General features: G+C 44.6%; 2 protein-coding genes and 1 long non-coding RNA gene across 4 annotated transcripts in view; 1 reads left to right on the top strand and 2 right to left on the bottom strand.

Moving 5' to 3' along the window:
* dcaf5 (ddb1 and cul4 associated factor 5) overlaps window positions 1-15,082 on the bottom strand; it is a 33,022-nt gene extending 17,940 nt beyond the window's left edge. For both annotated transcript variants that reach the window (XR_008085695.1, XM_052485545.1), the window contains exons 1-5: window positions 14,622-15,082; window positions 12,448-12,594; window positions 8,867-8,903; window positions 7,149-7,288; window positions 5,928-6,057 (exon numbers count right to left, since the gene is read on the bottom strand). Coding sequence is in view for 1 of the 2 variants with exons in the window: in XM_052485545.1 (XP_052341505.1) it covers window positions 5,928-6,057; window positions 7,149-7,288; window positions 8,867-8,903; window positions 12,448-12,594; window positions 14,622-14,871 (704 nt within the window). In the remaining variant the exon portion in view is untranslated. The remainder of the gene's footprint in view (window positions 1-5,927; window positions 6,058-7,148; window positions 7,289-8,866; window positions 8,904-12,447; window positions 12,595-14,621) is intronic.
* On the top strand, window positions 12,591-13,424 carry LOC127913482 (uncharacterized). Its single transcript, XR_008085696.1, has 3 exons — window positions 12,591-12,702; window positions 12,831-12,942; window positions 13,359-13,424. It is a non-coding gene; the product is annotated as an uncharacterized LOC127913482 (long non-coding RNA).
* Window positions 15,083-19,293: 4,211 nt separating the features above from the next.
* The window catches only part of pacs2 (phosphofurin acidic cluster sorting protein 2), a 122,665-nt gene continuing 121,620 nt past the window's right edge, over window positions 19,294-20,338 (bottom strand). Inside the window, exon 22 of the mRNA XM_052485368.1 lies at window positions 19,294-19,633. Coding sequence (XP_052341328.1) covers window positions 19,515-19,633 — 119 coding nt within the window. The 3' untranslated portion in view covers window positions 19,294-19,514. The remainder of the gene's footprint in view (window positions 19,634-20,338) is intronic.

Here is a 20,338-nt window from a genome sequence, read left to right on the forward strand (position 1 = left end):
GTTAACACAGAGACGCTCTTCCCTCCCTTCCTCTGTCTCCCTCATAAAACACACACACCACTCCACCTCTCACACACCACCACCTCTCTCTCACACCACACCTCTCACTCTCTCACACCACCTCTCTCTCACACCACACCACCTCTCACACTCACACCACCGCCTCTCTCACCACCTCACACACACCACCTCTCTCACACACCATCTCACACACACCATCTCTCTCACACACACCACAACACCTCTCACACACACCACAACACACCACCTCTCACACACACACATCACCACCTCTCTCTCACACACACACATCACACCACCTCTCACACACACATCACACCACCTCTCACACACATCACACCACCTCCTCTCACACACACCACACCACCTCTCACACACATCACACCACACATCACACCACACCACCTCTCACACACATCACACCACCACCACCTCACACCACACCACCTCTCACCACACCACACCACCTCTCACACACACCACACCACCTCTCACACACACCACACCACCTCTCACACACACCACACCACCTCTCACACACACCACCTCTCACCACCTCTCACACACCACACACACACCACACCACCTCACACACACCACCTCACACACCACACCACCTCACACACCACACCACACACACACACCACACCACCTCACACACACACACCACACCACCACACACACACCACCTCACACACACCACCTCACACACACACCACACACACACCACCTCACACACACACACACATCACCTCACACACACCACCTCACACACACCACACCACCTCACACACACCACACCACCTCTCACACCACACCACCTCTCACACCACACCACCTCTCACACCACCTCACACACCACCTCACACACACACACACCACCTCACACACACACACACACCTCACACACACACACCACCCAACTTCTAAAACGTTACGCACCATACAGAATTGAAGGAGCACCAGAAAGATATATATTATTTTATATATAGTTAGGGGAACACGAGGCCTATATGAAAAATAATATATAGTTAGGGGAACATGGGGCCTTTATGTAAAATAAAATATAGTTAGGGGAACATGGGGCCTATATGAATCAACACGAGGCCTATATGTAAAATAATATATAGTTAGGGGAACATGGGGCCTTTATGTAAAATAATATATAGTTAGGGGAACATGGGGCCTATATGTAAAATAATATATAGTTAGGGAACATGGGGCCTATATGAATCAACACGAGGCCTATATGTAAAATAATATATAGTTAGGGAACACGGGGCCTATATGTAAAATAATATATAGTTAGGGAACACGAGGCCTATATGAATCAACACGAGGCCTATATGAATCAACACGGGGCCTATATGTAAAATAATATATAGTTAGGGGGAACACGGGGCCTATATGTAAAATAATATATAGTTAGGGAACACGAGGCCTATATGTAAAATAATATATAGTTAGGGAACACAGGCCTATATGTAAAATAATATATAGTTAGGGAACACGAGGCCTATATGAATCAACACGAGGCCTTTATGTAAAATAATATATAGTTAGGGAACACGAGGCCTATATGTAAAATAATATATAGTTAGGGGAACACGGGGCCTATATGTAAAATAATATATAGTTAGGGAACACGAGGCCTATATGAATCAACACGGGCCTATATGTAAAATAATATATAGTTAGGGGAACACGAGGCCTATATGTAAAATAATATATAGTTAGGGAACACGAGGCCTATATGAATCAACACGAGGCCTTTATGTAAAATAATATATAGTTAGGGAACACGAGGCCTATATGAATCAACACGAGGCCTTTATGTAAAATAATATATAGTTAGGGAACACGGGGCCTATATGTAAAATAATATATAGTTAGGGAACACGAGGCCTATATGAATCAACACGGGGCCTATATGTAAAATAATATATAGTTAGGGAACACGAGGCCTATATGTAAAATAATATATAGTTAGGGGAACACGAGGCCTATATGAATCAACACGAGGCCTTTATGTAAAATAATATATAGTTAGGGGAACACGAGGCCTATATGAATCAACACGAGGCCTTTATGTAAAATAATATATAGTTAGGGAACATGGGGCCTTTATGTAAAATAATATAAGTTAGGGGAACACGAGGCCTTTATGTAAAAAATAATAGTTATATAGTTAGGGAACACGAGGCCTTTATGTAAAATCATATAGTTAGGGGAGGCCTATATGTAAAATAATATATAGTTAGGGGAACATGGGGCCTTTATGTAAAATAATATATAGTTAGGGGAACACGAGGCCTTTATGTAAAATAATATATAGTTAGGGGACCACGAGGCCTATAGGAATCAACACGAGGCCTATATGAATCAACACGAGGCCTATATGTAGAATAATATATAGTTAGGGGAACATGGGGCCTATATGTAAAATAATATATAGTTAGGGGAACACGAGGCCTATATGAATCAACATGGGGCCTATATGTAAAATAATATATAGTTAGGGTTTCACGAGGCCTATATGTAGAATAATATATAGTTAGGGGAACACGAGGCCTTTATGTAAAATAATATATAGTTAGGGGAACACGAGGCCTATATGTAAAATAATATATAGTTAGGGGAACACGAGGCCTATATTTAAAATAATATATAGTCAGGGTTTCACGAGGCCTATATGTAGAATAATATATAGTTAGGGGAACACGAGGCCTATATGTAGAATAATATATAGTTAGGGGAACATGGGGCCTATATGAATCAACACGAGGCTTATATGTAAAATAATATATAGTTAGGGAACACGAGGCCTATATGTAAAATAATATATAGTTAGGGGAACACGGGGCCTATATGTAAAATAATATATAGTTAGGGAACACGAGGCCTATATGTAAAATAATATATAGTTAGGGAACACGGGCCTATATGTAAAATAATATATAGTTAGAGGCCTATATGAATCAACACGAGGCCTTTATGTAAAATAATATATAGTTAGGGGAACACGGGCCTATATGTAAAATAATATATAGTTAGGGAACACGAGGCCTATATGAATCAACAAGGCCTATATGTAAAATAATATATAGTTAGGGGAACACGAGGCCTATATGAATCAACACGAGGCCTTTATGTAAAATAATATATAGTTAGGGGAACACGAGGCCTATATGAATCAACACGAGGCCTTTATGTAAAATAATATATAGTTAGGGGAACATGAGGCCTATATGAATCAACACGAGGCCTATATGTAAAATAATATATAGTTAGGGGAACACGAGGCCTATATGAATCAACACGAGGCCTTTATGAATGAACACGAGGCCTATATGTAAAATAATATATAGTTAGGGGAACATGGGGCCTATATGTAAAATAATATATAGTTAGGGGAACACGAGGCCTATATGAATCAACACGAGGCCTTTATGTAAAATAATATATAGTTAGGGGAACACGAGGCCTATATGAATCAACACGAGGCCTTTATGTAAAATAATATATAGTTAGGGGAACACGAGGCCTATATGAATCAACACGAGGCCTTTATGTAAAATAATATATAGTTAGGGGAACATGGGGCCTATATGTAAAATAATATATAGTTAGGGGAACACGAGGCCTATATGTAAAATAATATATAGTTAGGGGAACACGAGGCCTATATGAATAGGCCTTTATGTAAAATAATATATAGTTAGGGAACACGAGGCCTATATGAACACGAGGCCTTTATGTAAAATAATATATAGTTAGGGGAACACGGGGCCTATATGTAAAATAATATATAGTTAGGGAACACGAGGCCTATATGTAAAATAATATATAGTTAGGGGAACACGAGGCCTATATGTAAAATAATATATAGTTAGGGAACACGAGGCCTATATGAATCAACACGAGGCCTATATGTAAAATAATATATAGTTAGGGAACACGGGGCCTATATGAATCAAACGGGCCTATATGTAAAATAATATATAGTTAGGGAACACGAGGCCTATATGAATCAACACGAGGCCTATATGTAAAATAATATATAGTTAGGGGAACACGGGGCCTATATGAATCAACACGAGGCCTATATGTAAAATAATATATAGTTAGGGAACACGAGGCCTATATGTAAAATAATATATAGTTAGGGGAACACGGGGCCTTTATGTAAAATAATATATAGTTAGGGAACACGAGGCCTATATGAAAAATAATATATAGTTAGGGAACACGAGGCCTATATGAATCAACACGAGGCCTTTATGTAAAATAATATATAGTTAGGGGAACACGGGGCCTATATGAAAAATAATATTTAGTTAGGGGAACACGAGGCCTATATGAATCAACACGAGGCCTTTATGTAAAATAATATATAGTTACGGGAACACGAGGCCTATATGTAAAATAATATATAGTTAGGGAACACGAGGCCTATATGAATCAACACGAGGCCTTTATGTAAAATAATATATAGTTAGGGAACACGAGGCCTATATGTAAAATAATATATAGTTAGGGAACACGAGGCCTATATGAATCAACACGAGGCCTTTATGTAAAATAATATATAGTTAGGGGAACACGAGGCCTATATGTAAAATAATATATAGTTAGGGAACACGAGGCCTATATGAATCAACACGAGGCCTTTATGTAAAATAATATATAGTTAGGGAACACGAGGCCAATATGTAAAATAATATATAGTTAGGGAACACGGGGCCTATATGTAAAATAATATATAGTTAGGGTTTCACGGGGCCTATATGAATCAACACGAGGCCTTTATGTAAAATAATATATAGTTAGGGAACACGAGGCCTATATGTAAAATAATATATAGTTAGGGAACACGAGGCCTATATGAATCAACACGAGGCCTTTATGTAAAATAATATATAGTTAGGGAACACGAGGCCAATATGTAAAATAATATATAGTTAGGGAACACGAGGCCTATATGTAAAATAATATATAGTTAGGGAACACGAGGCCTATATGAATCAACACGAGGCCTTTATGTAAAATAATATATAGTTAGGGGAACACGAGGCCTATATGTAAAATAATATATAGTTAGGGGAACACGAGGCCTATATTTAAAATAATATATAGTCAGGGTTTCACGAGGCCTATATGTAGAATAATATATAGTTAGGGGAACACGAGGCCTTTATGTAAAATAATATATAGTTAGGGGAACACGAGGCCTATATGAATGATACTTTTGAAGCACATCTCATGAGTAGCTGCCACACGTGACATAAGCACGAAAGTGCTGTGGATATTATTGGACCGGCTCATACAAGAGACTAGAGGCCGTTCGCTTATATTCAACTGACTCTATAAACACAACGGACTTGGCTGGGGGCCTAGTGGTTAGAGCGTTGGACTAGTAACCGAAAGGTTGCAAGTTCGAATCCCCGAGCTGACAAGGTACAAATCTGTCGTTCTGCCCCCTGAACAGGCAGTTAACCCACTGTTCCTAGGCCGTCATTGAAAATAAGAATTTGTTCTTAACTGACTTGTCTAGTAAAATAAAGGTTAAAAAAAATAAAAAAATTACAAAAATAAATTAATTAACACTTCCTAACGTGTCCCAGGAGGTTCTTTAGATCGACAGGGCTGGAAAAAGGTCGGTAGTAACATATGAAACAGTACTACGGTGTTCTGAAACGTCGGTATCGTGATTTTACTGTGGCATATACCGTTGCAACACTAGAAGCAATGACTCAATAATAAAAACAACAGCGCCCTCTAGTGGACTAATTGGGTCAGACAGACGCTGGATCACAGCCTGAAAGTTCTCAGGAGTTAGAGAGTGGGGGGAAAAAAGTTGCCGAAGTTTCTGAGAGTGACAGTTAACGGCGGCCATGTTGTCTCACGTGCGAGGTTTGCGTATGTCCCACAGCCCCACCCCTTCCTTGGAGTTGGCTGTAGCCAGTAGTCGGGGCTCTGCCGGGTTGAACATCACACTGTGGAAGGCTGATGGGTAGTTGGCCAGACAGAAGGGCTCTGAAACACACAGGGAAGGACATGGATTTTAACTCTGTTGACATGGTTATTGATCAAGGGGAAGCCTATTGCATGTTTCATATACTGTAATACACTGAAACTATAGCTTTATATACTGTAATACACTGAAACTATAGCTTTATATACAGTAATACTCTGAAACTATAGCTTTATATACAGTAATACACTGAAACTATAGCTTTATATACAGTAATACTCTGAAACTATAGCTTTATATACAGTAATACTCTGAAACTATAGCTTTATATACAGTAATACACTGAAACTATAGCTTTATATACAGTAATACACTGAAACTATAGCTTTATATACAGTAATACACTGAAACTATAGCTTTATATACAGTAATACTCTGAAACTATAGCTTTATATACAGTAATACACTGAAACTATAGCTTTATATACAGTAATACACTGAAACTATAGCTTTATATACAGTAATACACTGAAACTATAGCTTTATATACAGTAATACACTGAAACTATAGCTTTATATACAGTAATACTCTGAAACTATAGCTTTATATACAGTAATACTCTGAAACTATAGCTTTATATACAGTAATACTCTGAAACTATAGCTTTATATACAGTAATACACTGAAACTATAGCTTTATATACAGTAATACACTGAAACTATAGCTTTATATACAGTAATACTCTGAAACTATAGCTTTATATACAGTAATACTCTGAAACTATAGCTTTATATACTGTAATACACTGAAACTATAGCTTTATATACAGTAATACTCTGAAACTATAGCTTTATATACAGTAATACACTGAAACTATAGCTTTATATACAGTAATACTCTGAAACTATATGTCATTACGAGGTAGTGTGATGTCATTACGGGGTAGTGTGATGTCATTACGGGGTAGTGTGATGTCATTACGGGGTAGTGTGATGTCATTACGGGGTAGTGTGTTTAGATTGATGAGGATATTTTTGTTATTTAAATCCATTTTAGAGTAAGGCTGTAACCGTAACACAATGTGGAAAAAGTGAAGGGGCCTGAACACTTTCCGAATGCCCTGTATGTGTGTGTTTATGCACGTTAAGTACCTCCGTGTGGTCGCTCACGCGTGTCCCAGATCAGGACCCGTCCGTCGTCCGAGGAGCTGGCGAACACGTTGTCGTTAACGGGGCTGACCGACAGGCCGTACACCGCATCGTCGTGAAGGAACACGTTCAGAGTCTCGCCTCTGGAGGGGAAACAGAATACAGCTGTATTGAAATGTTTTGGTTTTTATAAACCACCATTGGCCACGCCCACCACCACGCCCACCGCCACGCCCACCACCTTTTATTAAAAAACAACAAGACGTCTTTACATGCTATTTAAAAATATATATATATATGTTCCAATGTCCATGTATTAGTACTAACATTCCACTTAGAAGAAATGTATTGAAATTCTAAGTAGTAAGCTATCGTTGCTATGGGAACAGATGTCTGCATTAACGTCTCGCCGACAGAGAGAAGTTGTAATGTCGTTGTACATTAACGATGCACCATTGGCCACGCCCACCACCACCTAAGCCCCATTACATTAACGATGCACCATTGGCCACGCCCACCACCACCTAAGCCCCATTACATTAACGATGCACCATTGGCCACGCCCACCACCACCCCATTACATTAACCTGCAGCTAAATGCATGACGAGCTGGGTTGGGGTCAATTCCATTTCAATTCACAAAGTAAAACCAAATTCCACATTATTCTAATTGAAAAGCATTGAAGAGAATAAGAGCAGCAGATACAAGGAGGACCGGCACGCGATATTTGTTGCTTTATGTAACTAGGCAACTCAGTTAAGAACTGGTCTATGAACAGTGGGTTAACTGGTCTAGGAACAGTGGGTTAACTGGTCTAGGAACAGTGGGTTAACTGGTCTAGGAACAGTGGGTTAACTGGTCTAGGAACAGTGGGTTAACTGGTCTAGGAACAGTGGGTTAACTGGTCTAGGAACAGTGGGTTAACTGGTCTAGGAACAGTGGGTTAACTGCCTTGTTCAGGGGGCAGAAAGCTAGGTTTTTAACCTTGTCAGCTCGGGGATTCGATCTTGCAACCTTTCGGTTACTAGTCCAACGCTCTAACCACTAGGCTATCCTGCGTCCCCATATAGAAGGAGCTGGAGAAGACTGCCCAGAACAGACCGCGATGGGAGAGGAGTGGTCAAAATGGCCTATACTCTTAAAGAAGTGATGGGCCTAAGTAAATAAATAAATAAGTAAACAAATAAGTAAATAAATAAATAAGTAAACAAATAAGTAAACAAATAAGTAAATAAGTAAATAAATAAATAAGTAAATAAATAAATAAGTAAATAAATAAATAAATAAGTAAATAAATAAATAAATAAGTAAATAAATAAGTAAATAAATAAATAAGTAAGTAAATAAATAAGTAAGTAAATAAATAAGTAAATAAATAAATAAGTAAATAAATAAATAAGTAAACAAATAAGTAAGTAAACAAATAAGTAAACAAATAAGTAAATAAGTAAATAAATAAGTAAATAAATAAGTAAATAAGTAAATAAGTAAATAAATAAATAAGTAAATAAATAAGTAAATAAATAAATAAGTAAATAAATAAATAAGTAAACAAATAAGTAAGTAAACAAATAAGTAAACAAATAAGTAAATAAGTAAATAAATAAGTAAATAAATAAGTAAATAAGTAAATAAATAAATAAATAAATACGTAAATAAATACGTAAATAAATAAATACACAATGCAGCTGACGACGAATAATTAAATAAACATACTCACCGTTCTACATCATGAAGGATGACCTGTTCATCGTTGCCTTTGAGACAAGAGACAAAACATATGAATGAAAAGAGGGGGGTAAGCACGTGCCAAAACAAATCCCGATAGAAACACTACATTTCAAAAAGGTAGTAAGGGTAGCTAGGTCAGGAAGGACAGCACGACACATTCATAACTCAAATTTTTTATTTAATTTTTTTTTATTTTACCTTTATTTTACTAGTTAAGAACAAATTCTTATTTTCAATGACGGCCTAGGAACAGTGGGTTAACTGCCTGTTCAGGGGCAGAACGACAGATTTGTACCTTGTCAGCTCGGGGATTCGAACTTGCAACCTTTCGGTTACTAGTCCAACGCTCTAACCCACTACCCTACCTCCTCTACACTCTAACCACTACCCTACACCTAACCACTAGGCTACCCTACCTCCTCTACACTCTAACCACTAGGCTACCCTGCCGCTACACTCTAACCACTAGGCTACCCTGCCGCCCCTACACTCTAACCACTAGGCTACCCTGCCCCTACACCTAACCACTACCCTGCCGCCCCTACACTCTAACCACTAGGCTACCCTGCCGCCCCTACACTCTAACCACTAGGCTACCCTGCCGCCCCTACACTCTAACCACTAGGCTACCCTGCCCCTACACTCTAACCACTAGACTACCCTTCCTCCTCTACACTCTAACCACTAGGCTACCCTGCCGCCCCTACACTCTAACCACTAGGCTACCCTGCCGCCCCTACACTCTAACCACTAGGCTACCCTGCCACCCCTCCACTCTAACCACTAGGCTACCCTGCCGCCCCTACACTCTAACCACTAGGCTACCCTGCCGCCCCTACACTCTAACCACTAGGCTACCCTGCCGCCCCTACACTCTAACCACTAGACTACCCTGCCGCCTCTACACTCTAACCACTAGGCTACCCTGCCGCCCCTACACTCTAACCACTAGGCTACCCTGCCGCCTCTACACTCTAACCACTAGACTACCCTGCCACCTCTACACTCTAACCACTAGGCTACCCTGCCGCCTCTACACTCTAACCACTAGGCTACCCTGCCGCCCTACACTCTAACCACTAGGCCCTGCCGCCTCTACACTCTAACCACTAGGCTACCCCACCCTGCCGCCTCTACACTCTAACCACTAGGCTACCCTGCCGCCTCCCTAACCACTAGGCTACCCCCTCTACACTCTAACCACTAGGCTACCCTGCCGCCCCTACACTCTAACCACTAGGCTACCCTGCCGCCCCTACACTAACCACTAGGCTACCCTGCCACCCCTCCACTCTAACCACTAGGCTACCCTGCCGCCTCTACACTCTAACCACTAGGCTACCCTGCCGCCCCTACACTCTAACCACTAGACTACCCTGCCGCTCCAAAGATAAGACCATTGATAAGCAATGCTTTTCCAGGAACTACCCATACGACATACTTTACGTCAACAACTGCATGTTTTCTTTTCATTGCCGTATGTGATATTACTCATAACGCAACAAATATAGCAACTTTACGGAGTTAAGACAAACGATTAGGCACAGCTTTTTGAATGTGGTGTTAGCTGTCAATTCAAATGGGGGTCTCCGAACATAACTGTCTATAAACAGCCGAGGTCAGGTAACTCAAGCCCTCTACAGAACAAGTGAACCACTAACCCAGGATAGCTAGTAGTAGTCACCTGGTCTAAGGCCCAGATCTGTTTGTGCCAAACACACACACACGTCATTGCTATGGCAAAACAGGTCAATGTGTAGGTCAGTGTTTGCCATGACAACAGCTGTGATCAAATCGGCAAGAATGCTGCCTTTTCGGAGGAAGGACGTTATAACATTGGCGTGTCCCAATCCCAAGGTACCTTAAAAACGCTGTGTGACAAGAAGTTGTCAAGATAGCACAAACCGATCTGGAACCCGGGCTAGTAGCCACCGCCCACAGGTCGTCTCTCAAACCGTGATCTAATCACTCAAGCCCAGGGTTTTTCCCCTGCATGGAAAAGTCTTGGGTGGGTGGCCTGTGTGTTTTTCGGGGTGCATATGTTAAAGAATGTTTAGGGGGGAGGGATAATTGTTGACATGATCGTGTTACGTTTGAGTCACTCAGACAGCATAAGTCATGGGAAAGTGGAGCAGGGAAGGGAATGTGGTTTCGACCTAGATATGCTACTTCTGCAGCCAACAGGAGGGCCTCTAAAATGTACAGTCAGCGATGCACCATTGGCCACGCCCCCACCACGCCCACCACCTAGGCCCCATTTACATCCAGGAAAAACCCTGGTGTCTGAATTCCTACCCGATGCTAACTAAAACCCTGGTTTCTGAATTCCTACCCTGTGCTAACTAAAACCCTGGTGTCTGAATTCCTACCCTGTGCTAACTAAAACCCTGGTGTCTGAATTACTACCCTATGCTAACTAAAACCCTGGTGTCTGAATTCCTACCCTATGCTAACTAAAACCCTGGTGTCTGAATTCCTACCCTATGCTAACTAAAACCCTGGTGTCTGAATTCCTACCCTATGCTAACTAAAACCCTGGTGTCTGAATTCCTACCCTATGCTAACTAAAACCCTGGTGTCTGAATTCCTACCCTATGCTAACTAAAACCCTGGTGTCTGAATTCCTACCCTATGCTAACTAAAGACCTGGTGTCTGAATTCCTACCCTATGCTAACTAAAACCCTGGTGTCTGAATTCCTACCCTATGCTAACTAAAGACCTGGTGTCTGAATTCCTACCCTATGCTAACTAAAACCCTGGTGTCTGAATTCCTACCCTATGCTAACTAAAACCCTGGTGTCTGAATTCCTACCCTATGCTAACTAAAACCCTGGTGTCTGAATTCCTACCCTATGCTAACTAAAACCCTGGTTTCTGAATTCCTACCCTATGCTAACTAAAACCCTGGTGTCTGAATTCCTAAAACTAAAACCCTGGTTTCTGAATTCCTACCCCGTGCTAACTAAAACCCTGCTGTCTGAATTCCTACCCTATGCTAACTAAAACCCTGGTGTCTGAATTCCTACCCTATGCTAACTAAAACCCTGGTGTCTGAATTCCTACCCTATGCTAACTAAAACCCTGGTGTCTGAATTCCTACCCTATGCTAACTAAAACCCTGGTGTCTGAATTCCTACCCCGTGCTAACTAAAACCCTGGTTTCTGAATTCCTACCCTGTGCTAACTAAAACCCTGGTGTCTGAATTCCTACCCTATGCTAACTAAAACCCTGGTGTCTGAATTCCTACCCTATGCTAACTAAAACCCTGGTGTCTGAATTCCTACCCTATGCTAACTAAAACCCTGGTGTCTGAATTCCTACCCTATGCTAACTAAAACCCTGGTGTCTGAATTCCTACCCTATGCTAACTAAAACCCTGGTGTCTGAATTCCTACCCCATGCTAACTAAAACCCTGGTGTCTGAATTCCTACCCCATGCTAACTAAAACCCTGGTGTCTGAATTCCTACCCTGTGCTAACTAAAACCCTGGTGTCTGAATTCCTACCCTATGCTAACTAATGAAACTGATTGACTGACAGATTAATGGGTGATGGTTTGTCCACTGACCCCCAGAAAACACCCTCTTGTTGGTGCTGTCGAATGCCAGACAGAAGATGTTGGAGAGGTGTTCTCCCTTCAGTTTGAGAGGCTTGGCTGAGCGGGCATGAAGAGCTCTCTCCATGTTCCATAGTAACACCCTGCGGTCATCCCCTCCTGTGGCAGGGAAGGAGAGAGGGAAGGAGGGAGAAGAGAGGGAGATGGGGAGAGAGAGAGGGAGATGGGGAGAGAGAGAGGTAAGGAGGGAGATGGGGAGAGAGAGAGGTAAGGAGGGAGATGGGAGAGAGAGGTAAGGAGGGAGATAAGGAGGGAGATGGGGAGAGAGAGAGGAGGGAGTAAGGAGGAGGGAGATGGGGGAGAGAGAGGTAAGGAGGAGAGGGGGAGAGAGAGAGGTAAGGAGGGAGATGGGGAGAGAGAGAGGTAAGGAGGGAGATGGGGAGAGAGAGAGGTAAGGAGGGAGATGGGGAGAGAGAGAGGTAAGGAGGGAGATGGGGAGAGAGAGAGGTAAGGAGGGAGATGGGGGGAGAGAGGAGAGGAGATGGGAGAGAGAGAGGGAGGGGATGGGGAGAGAGAGGTAAGGAGGGAGATGGGGAGAGAGAGAGGAGGGAGATGGGGGAGAGAAGGTAAGGAGGGAGATGGGGAGAGAGAGAGGTAAGGAGGAGATGGGGAGAGAGAGAGGTAAGGAGGGAGATGGCGAGAGAGAGAGGTAAGGGGAGATGGGGAGAGAGAGGTAAGGAGGAGATGGGGGGAGAGAGAGAGGAGATAAGGTAAGGAGGGAGATGGGGAGAGAGAGAGGTAAGGAGGAGATGGGGAGAGGAGAGGTAAGGGGAGATGGGGAGAGAGAGGTAAGGAGGGAGATGGGGAGAGAGAGAGGTAAGGAGGGAGATGGGGAGAGAGAGATGGGAGATGGGGAGAGAGAGGTAAGGAGGGAGATGGGGAGAGAGAGAGGTAAGGAGGGAGATGGGGAGAGAGAGAGGTAAGGAGGGAGATGGGGAGGAGATAAGGGGAGATGGGGAGAGAGAGCGGTAAGGAGGAGATGGGGAGAGAGAGAGGAGGATGGGGAGAAGGAGGGAGATGGGGAGAGAGAGAGGTAAGGAGGGAGATGGGGGAGAGAGCGGTAAGGAGGGAGATGGGGGAGAGAGGTAAGGAGGAGGGAGATGGGGAGAGAGAGAGGTAAGGAGGGAGATGGGGAGAGAGAGAGGTAAGGAGGGAGATGGGGAGAGAGAGAGGTAAGGAGGGAGATGGGGAGGAGAGAGGTAAGGGGGAGAGAGAGAGAGGTAAGGAGGAGATGGGGAGAGAGAGAGGTAAGGAGGAGATGGGGAGAGAGAGAGGTAAGGAGGGAGATGGGGAGAGAGAGAGGTAAGGAGGGAGATGGGGGAGAGAGAGAGGGAAGGAGGGAGATGGGGGAGAGAGAGGAAGGAGGAGATGGGGAGAGAGAGAGAGGGAGATGGGGGGGAGAGAGGGAAGGAGGGAGGAGATGGGGGGGGGGGGGGAGAGAGAGGGGGAAGGAGGGAGATGGGGAGAGAGCAAGAAAGAGAGGGAAGGAGAGAGTCAGAGAGAGAGGGCACAAAAGAGAACAGAGATCGAAAGAGATGGGTGGACAGACAAGACATTGTAAACACAGGCCAAGTTGTTCTCCGCTGCTCTGAAGGGCTTCATCAGCTTGCAAGGCCCACCAGCAGTGAAACACAGCAGAGTCATTACTCTTCTAAATCCAAACTCTCCCTATTATACGCCAAAACTGGAGTAGTGAAAAAGACTGGTTAAAAGTTGCATAGTTAGCTAACTGTATAATGTTATTAAAACGATAACTAGTTAGCTACCGGTAGCTAATGTCAGTCTATATCAAAAGGAAGGGGCAGGAATGCAGAACTGTGTCGCTAGCTAGTTCTGTCAGCTGGATAGCATGCTAACCTAGATAGCCTAAATTATTTTACCCATTTAAACATGACCTGCACATCTCATTGTTTTCCTTGCTCGTAATTGACAAACTACATTTTGGGGGGGGGGGGAATGGATGACTGGAGAGTCAAAATGTGCATATGATGACTCGACCAGCCAACTAAGCTTGTAAAACTGACGTGCAAGTTTAGCTAGTTATAGCTATAATCTGTCAACAACACAGTAGCTGCTAGGCTAACAACTATGCTAACTAGAGGATGATCTGCAGCTACTAAACTTACCGGACACAAGGTATTCTCCTCCATTGTTGGAAAACTCTATGGCGTTTACACACCCGAAATGTCCCAGCATGTCTTTCTTGTAAAGGCTCGTGCATCCTGCCAACCGGAGTCTCTGAAATTCTTCCTTCATCAGCGGGTTACCGAAGAGCCTTCTCTGGGACAGAAAGCCCACGGAGGACCGCATACCGCAACCCTTCACCTCCTTCATTTTTCCTGGAGCGGTGAGCCTAGCCAGCTTGCGATTCCTCATCCAATTGGGATTTTTATTTTATTTTAAAACGTTGCTCAATGCACAGCCACACTATTATAGCCAGCTATTATAGAAGTGTATATCTGCAATCGTTCTGTCTCGAAGCTACATGATGGTGAAGAAAGATATTCCCGAGCCGCAGTGCTGTTGATGTCGTCGTTGATGACATCACCCCCCCACGCGCTCTGTAGCAGTCGCTTCCTGCTCTGCTGCAAGCTTCTCAATCTGCCTGACACAATCATAACACCCCCCCAGCTGACTCGCAAATCAACCCCCCCCCCAGCTGATCAGCAAATTAACCCCCAGTTGACCCGCAAATTACCCCCCAGCTGACTCGCAAATCAACCCCCCCAGCTGACCCGCAAATCAACCCCCCAGCTGATCCGCAAATGAACCCCCCAGTTGACCCGCAAATTAACCATTAACCCCCAGTTGACCTGCAAATCACCCCCCAGCTGACCCGCAAATTTTCAAAAACCCAGCTGACCTGCATCCCCCCCCAGCTTCAACCCCCCAGCTGACCCGCAAATTTTAAAAAACCCAGCTGACCTGCAAATCAACCCCCCCCCCCCCCCAGTTCGCTTGTTAACTTAGGCAAAGTTGTCCTCCCCATAATACATTTAGGTTAGCCGTCACTTGAAATTTGCACCTAGATAAAAACATCACAAATAATAACAAAGGATTAATATCACGTTAAGTCAATCAAAAGCAGACATTTACGAGTCTAGTTTTATTATCCCCAACATTGGGATTACAGTGGTAGTCTTTTTAACCATAGGCTACATATTTTAATTAAGGGAACCCTTACATTCAATACAATCCACTTTTCCAAGATACACCGGATATATTTTCATAGTACAGAACTTAAAACACGTATATTCTTGCAGAGGAAAGAACTACAAGTTGCCAGTTCCAACATTTTTTTAAAAATCATTCCAGGCTTCACAAAGCAAATTTAATCTATGTTTTTGGGAAAGGTCGACTTTCTCTGGCAGCCGAAAACGGACAAATAAATAACCCCCATCTAAATGTGAATCGATTCTCAATTGCGATACGGTTCTAGAAACATAAATCCCTCTACTTGCTGTAAACTGTTTCGACCGATTTTAACACCAGTTGCAGCAACAGTATTTTTCAGTGACAATTTAAGTGTTCAGACCGAGCATTGGGGTTCTTAACAAATGAGCAGAGCCATATATATGTGGACTTGGGACAACTTTTAGACGGTTGAATATATTGTTCTAAATTCTAGACGTTCAGTGACATATCACTGTTTAAAAATTCTCCGTGTCATGTTAGAATCGGGAGATGACGCTACAACATTCTATGGCGGCCATGTTAGGTCAAATGCAGAAACCTCAATGTCCCGTCTCTCTAGATATATGACTCCGAGTGAGTTGAAGTTTAAATGTAGGTCTAGTATTCTGACAGAAGGTGTGTGGAGTGTCGAACGGAGTGTGGTCTTGGTTGTTGTGAGAAACAGGATAGGGTAGAAGGATGGATGGAATGAGAGCGAAGGAGAGAGGGGGAGAAGGGGAGGGAGGAAGAGGGAAAGAGAGGGAGGGGAAGAGGGAAAGAGAGAGAGGGGGGAAGAGGGAAAGAGAGAGAGGGGGAAGAGGGAAAGAGAGAGGGGGAAGAGGAAAAAGAGGGAGGGGAAGAGGGAAAGAGGGAGGGGAAGAGGGAAAGAGAGAGAGGGGGGAAGAGGGAAAGAGAGAGAGGGGGAAGAGGGAAAGAGAGAGAGGGGGAAGAGGGAAAGAGAGAGGGGGGGAAGAGGGAAAGAGAGGGAGGGGGGAAGAGGGAAAGAGAGGGGGGGGGAAGAGGGAAAGAGAGGGAGGGGGAAGAGGGAAAAAGAGGGAGGGGGAGGGGAAGAGGGAGGGAAAGAGAGGGGGGGGAAGAGGGAAAGAGAGGGAGGGGAAGAGGGAAAGAGAGGGAGGGGGGAAGAGGGAAAGAGAGGGAGGGGAAGAGGGAAAGAGAGGGAGGGGAAGAGGGAAAGAGAGGGAGGGGGGAAGAGGGAAAGAGAGGGAGGGGAAGAGGGAAAGAGAGGGAGGGGAAGAGGGAAAGAGAGAGAGGGGAAGAGGGAAAGAGAGAGAGGGGGAAGAGGGAAAGAGAGAGAGGGGGGAAGAGGGAAAGAGAGAGAGGGGGAAGAGGGAAAGAGAGAGGGGGGGAAGAGGGAAAGAGAGGGAGGGGAAGAGGGAAAGAGAGGGAGGGGAAGAGGGAAAGAGAGGGAGGGGAAGAGGGAAAGAGAGGGAGGGGGAAGAGGGAAAGAGAGGGAGGGGGAAGAGGGAAAGAGAGGGAGGGGGAAGAGGGAAAGAGAGGGAGGGGAAGAGGGAAAGAGAGGGAGGGGAAGAGGGAAAGAGAGGGAGGGGAAGAGGGAAAGAGAGGGAGGGGAGAAGGGGAGGGAGGAAGAGAGAGGGGGGAAGAGAGAGGGGGGGGAGAAGAGAGGGGGGAGAGGGGAGAGAGAAAGAGAGGGGGGAGAAAGAGAGGGAGGGGGAGAAAGAGAGGGAGGGGAAGAGGGAGAGAGAGGGGGAGAGAGAGGGGGGGGGGGAGAAAGAGAGGGGGAGAGAGAAGAGAGAGAGGGGAGAGAGAAAGAGCGAGAGAGGGGAGAGGGAAAGAGAAAGAGAGAGGACAGGATAGAGAGAGAGGGGACAGGATAGAGAGAGAGAGGACAGGATAGAGAGAGAGGGGACAGGATAGAGAGAGAGAGGACAGGATAGAGAGAGAGAGGACAGGATAGAGAGAGAGAGAGGACAGGATAGAGAGAGAGAGGACAGGATAAGAGTGCAAGATATGCATCAACCATTTGTCATTGCCGGGTCAGTGACGAGTTGCATTTACATGTAATTGATTGGATGTACAGGACGTATATAGTATATCGTAGCCTGGTACCTGTCTGTTTGTGCCATCATTCCACTCCTTGCCACTCCAAACATATGACATGGAGTACAAGGTGTGGAATGTTAGCACAAAACAGGTCTGGATTTCAGGCTAAATCTATTGCACATTTCAGTCTTCATCTGATGAGTGCAGAGGGTCTCAGTGGCCGGCTACATCCGATGAGTGCAGAGGGTCTCAGTAGCCGGCTACATCCGATGAGTGCAGAGGGTCTCAGTAGCCGGCTACATCCGATGAGTGCAGAGGGTCTCAGTAGCCGGCTACATCCGATGAGTGCAGAGGGTCTCAGTAGCCGGCTACATCCGATGAGTGCAGAGGGTCTCAGTAGCCGGCTACATCCGATGAGTGCAGAGGGTCTCAGTAGCCGGCTACATCTGATGAGTGCAGAGGGTCTCAGTAGCCGGCTACATCTGATGAGTGCAGAGGGTCTCAGTGGCCGGCTACATCCGATGAGTGCAGAGGGTCTCAGTAGCCGGCTACATCTGATGAGTGCAGAGGGTCTCAGTGGCCGGCTACATCTGATGAGTGCAGAGGGTCTCAGTGGCCGGCTACATCCGATGAGTGCAGAGGGTCTCAGTAGCCGGCTACATCCGATGAGTGCAGAGAGTCTCAGTGGCCAGCTACATCTGATGAGTGCAGAGGGTCTCAGTAGCCGGCTACATCCGATGAGTGCAGAGAGTCTCAGTGGCCGGCTACATCCGATGACTGCAGAGGGTCTCAGTAGCCGGCTATAACAGGAGCCACTGTCATTAGGGGAGTATTCATTAGTGCACACTGTAGCAAAAAAGTTTTACAATGGAGAATGTTTTGTTATGGAAACAAAAGTTCCTGTTGGACAAATTCAGGTAGGTCCCTCTCCATTCCATTTGTTTCTATTTAGCTGTCTAGGCTTAAAGTCTTTGAGGATCCAGATCCATCCTTCTTCCAGCCTTACAAGATAAGTAATCTCTTCTGTGTTGTCATCCTCCACCCTCCATCCTCCATCCTCCATCCTCCATCCACCACCCTCCATCCTCCATCCTCCATCCTCCATCCTCCATCCTCCCTTCTCCACCAGCCATTTCAGGGCCTTTGGTTACAAAGTTATCTAGCTAATTTTGTGCCTGGCAAAGTGTTTGAAACGATCCATCTTCGCCACATACAAAAAAAAAAGAGAGGGAGGGGGCCGAAAAGTTGAGCACTCGCTTTTTAGGAGTTAATTAGTTAATTTATAAAATTATTATTTCGTTAGGTTTCTGCTCGTTTTTTTTTTCAAAACATCAGCAGGTTTTTTATTTTTATTTTTGAAAGCTTGGGTGAGAAAACAAAATGTCCCCTTGACAGCCTTGCCTCGGGAAGGGTTATAATATACATATGGAAGAAAACAAACACACAGAAACGTATTAACATAAAACACAAGGGAAAGCTGGAGCTTAAATTAAGACATTGGGTCCCAGATTCGTTTGTGCTGTCTTGCCAACTCCTAGTCATTGTCAAGCAAATCATTGACAAGACAACACAAACAGACCTGGGACCAGGCTATGATGTGCGGGTGGGGGGGGCAGTGCAGACTGGGGGGGGGGGCAGTGCAAAGCCTGGAGCTGGGAGGTTAAAGGCTATTGGCACATGAGAGCGGGGGCGTCGTCCTCAGTTCCAGATGAGTGTCTATGGTAACGGTCGCTGCTGTGGCAACGGTCGCTACTGTGGTAACGGTCGCTACTGTGGTAACGGTCTCTATGGATACTAGTTCTAGTTGCTGCCTGCGGGGCCTGCTAGTAAGGCCCTTTAGTGTGTCCAAAGATCCCGATGGGGAAATGTTTGACGTGTGACGACCACTGTGCCGCCAACTGGAAAAACTTGACATCATTCCACTCCACGCCGTCAATCAGCACTGGAAGAAAAGAGAGAATAAAAAAATAAAATAAAAACTTTACTTGTTGAATTAGTAGTTCTTCATAATTCATGTAATACCAGGCTCACTAATACCAGGGGCCCAATGTGGTCCGTGGGCCGCCAGTTGCAGACCCTTACTCTATGATGGGTGAAATGAGGACACAACATGGAGGTAGGAGGGCAGCAAAATTACAGTAACTTTCCCCAAATTTCCCAGATTTCCTGCTTATTCCCTTTCTGGAAAACCTGGGAAAGTGACCAGAATTTTGCAACCTTAGGAGGTAGGAAGTAGTCTTAGGAGGGAGTCTTAGGAGGGAGTCTTAGGAGGGAGTCTTAGGAGGGAGTCTTAGGAAGGAGAGGTAGGAGGGAGTCTTAGGAAGGAGAGGTAGGAAGGATTCTTAGGAGTCTTAGGAGGTAGGAGGGAGTCTTAGGAGGGAGTCTTAGGAGGGAGTCTTAGGAAGGGGAGGTAGGAAGGAGAGGTAGGAAGGAGTCTTAGGAGGGAGTCTTAGGAGGGAGTCTTAGGAGGGAGTCTTAGGAGGGAGTCTTAGGAGGGAGTCTTAGGGAGGAGTCTTAGGGAGGAGTCTTAGGGAGGAGTCTTAGGGGAGGAGTCTTAGGGAGGAGTCTTAGGGAGGAGTCTTAGGGAGGAGTCTTAGGGAGGAGTCTTAGGGAGGAGTCTTAGGGAGGAGTCTTAGGGAGGAGTCTT

Source organism: Oncorhynchus keta, chromosome 29, assembly GCF_023373465.1.
Source record: "Oncorhynchus keta strain PuntledgeMale-10-30-2019 chromosome 29, Oket_V2, whole genome shotgun sequence".
Classification (NCBI taxonomy): Eukaryota; Metazoa; Chordata; class Actinopteri; order Salmoniformes; family Salmonidae; genus Oncorhynchus; species Oncorhynchus keta.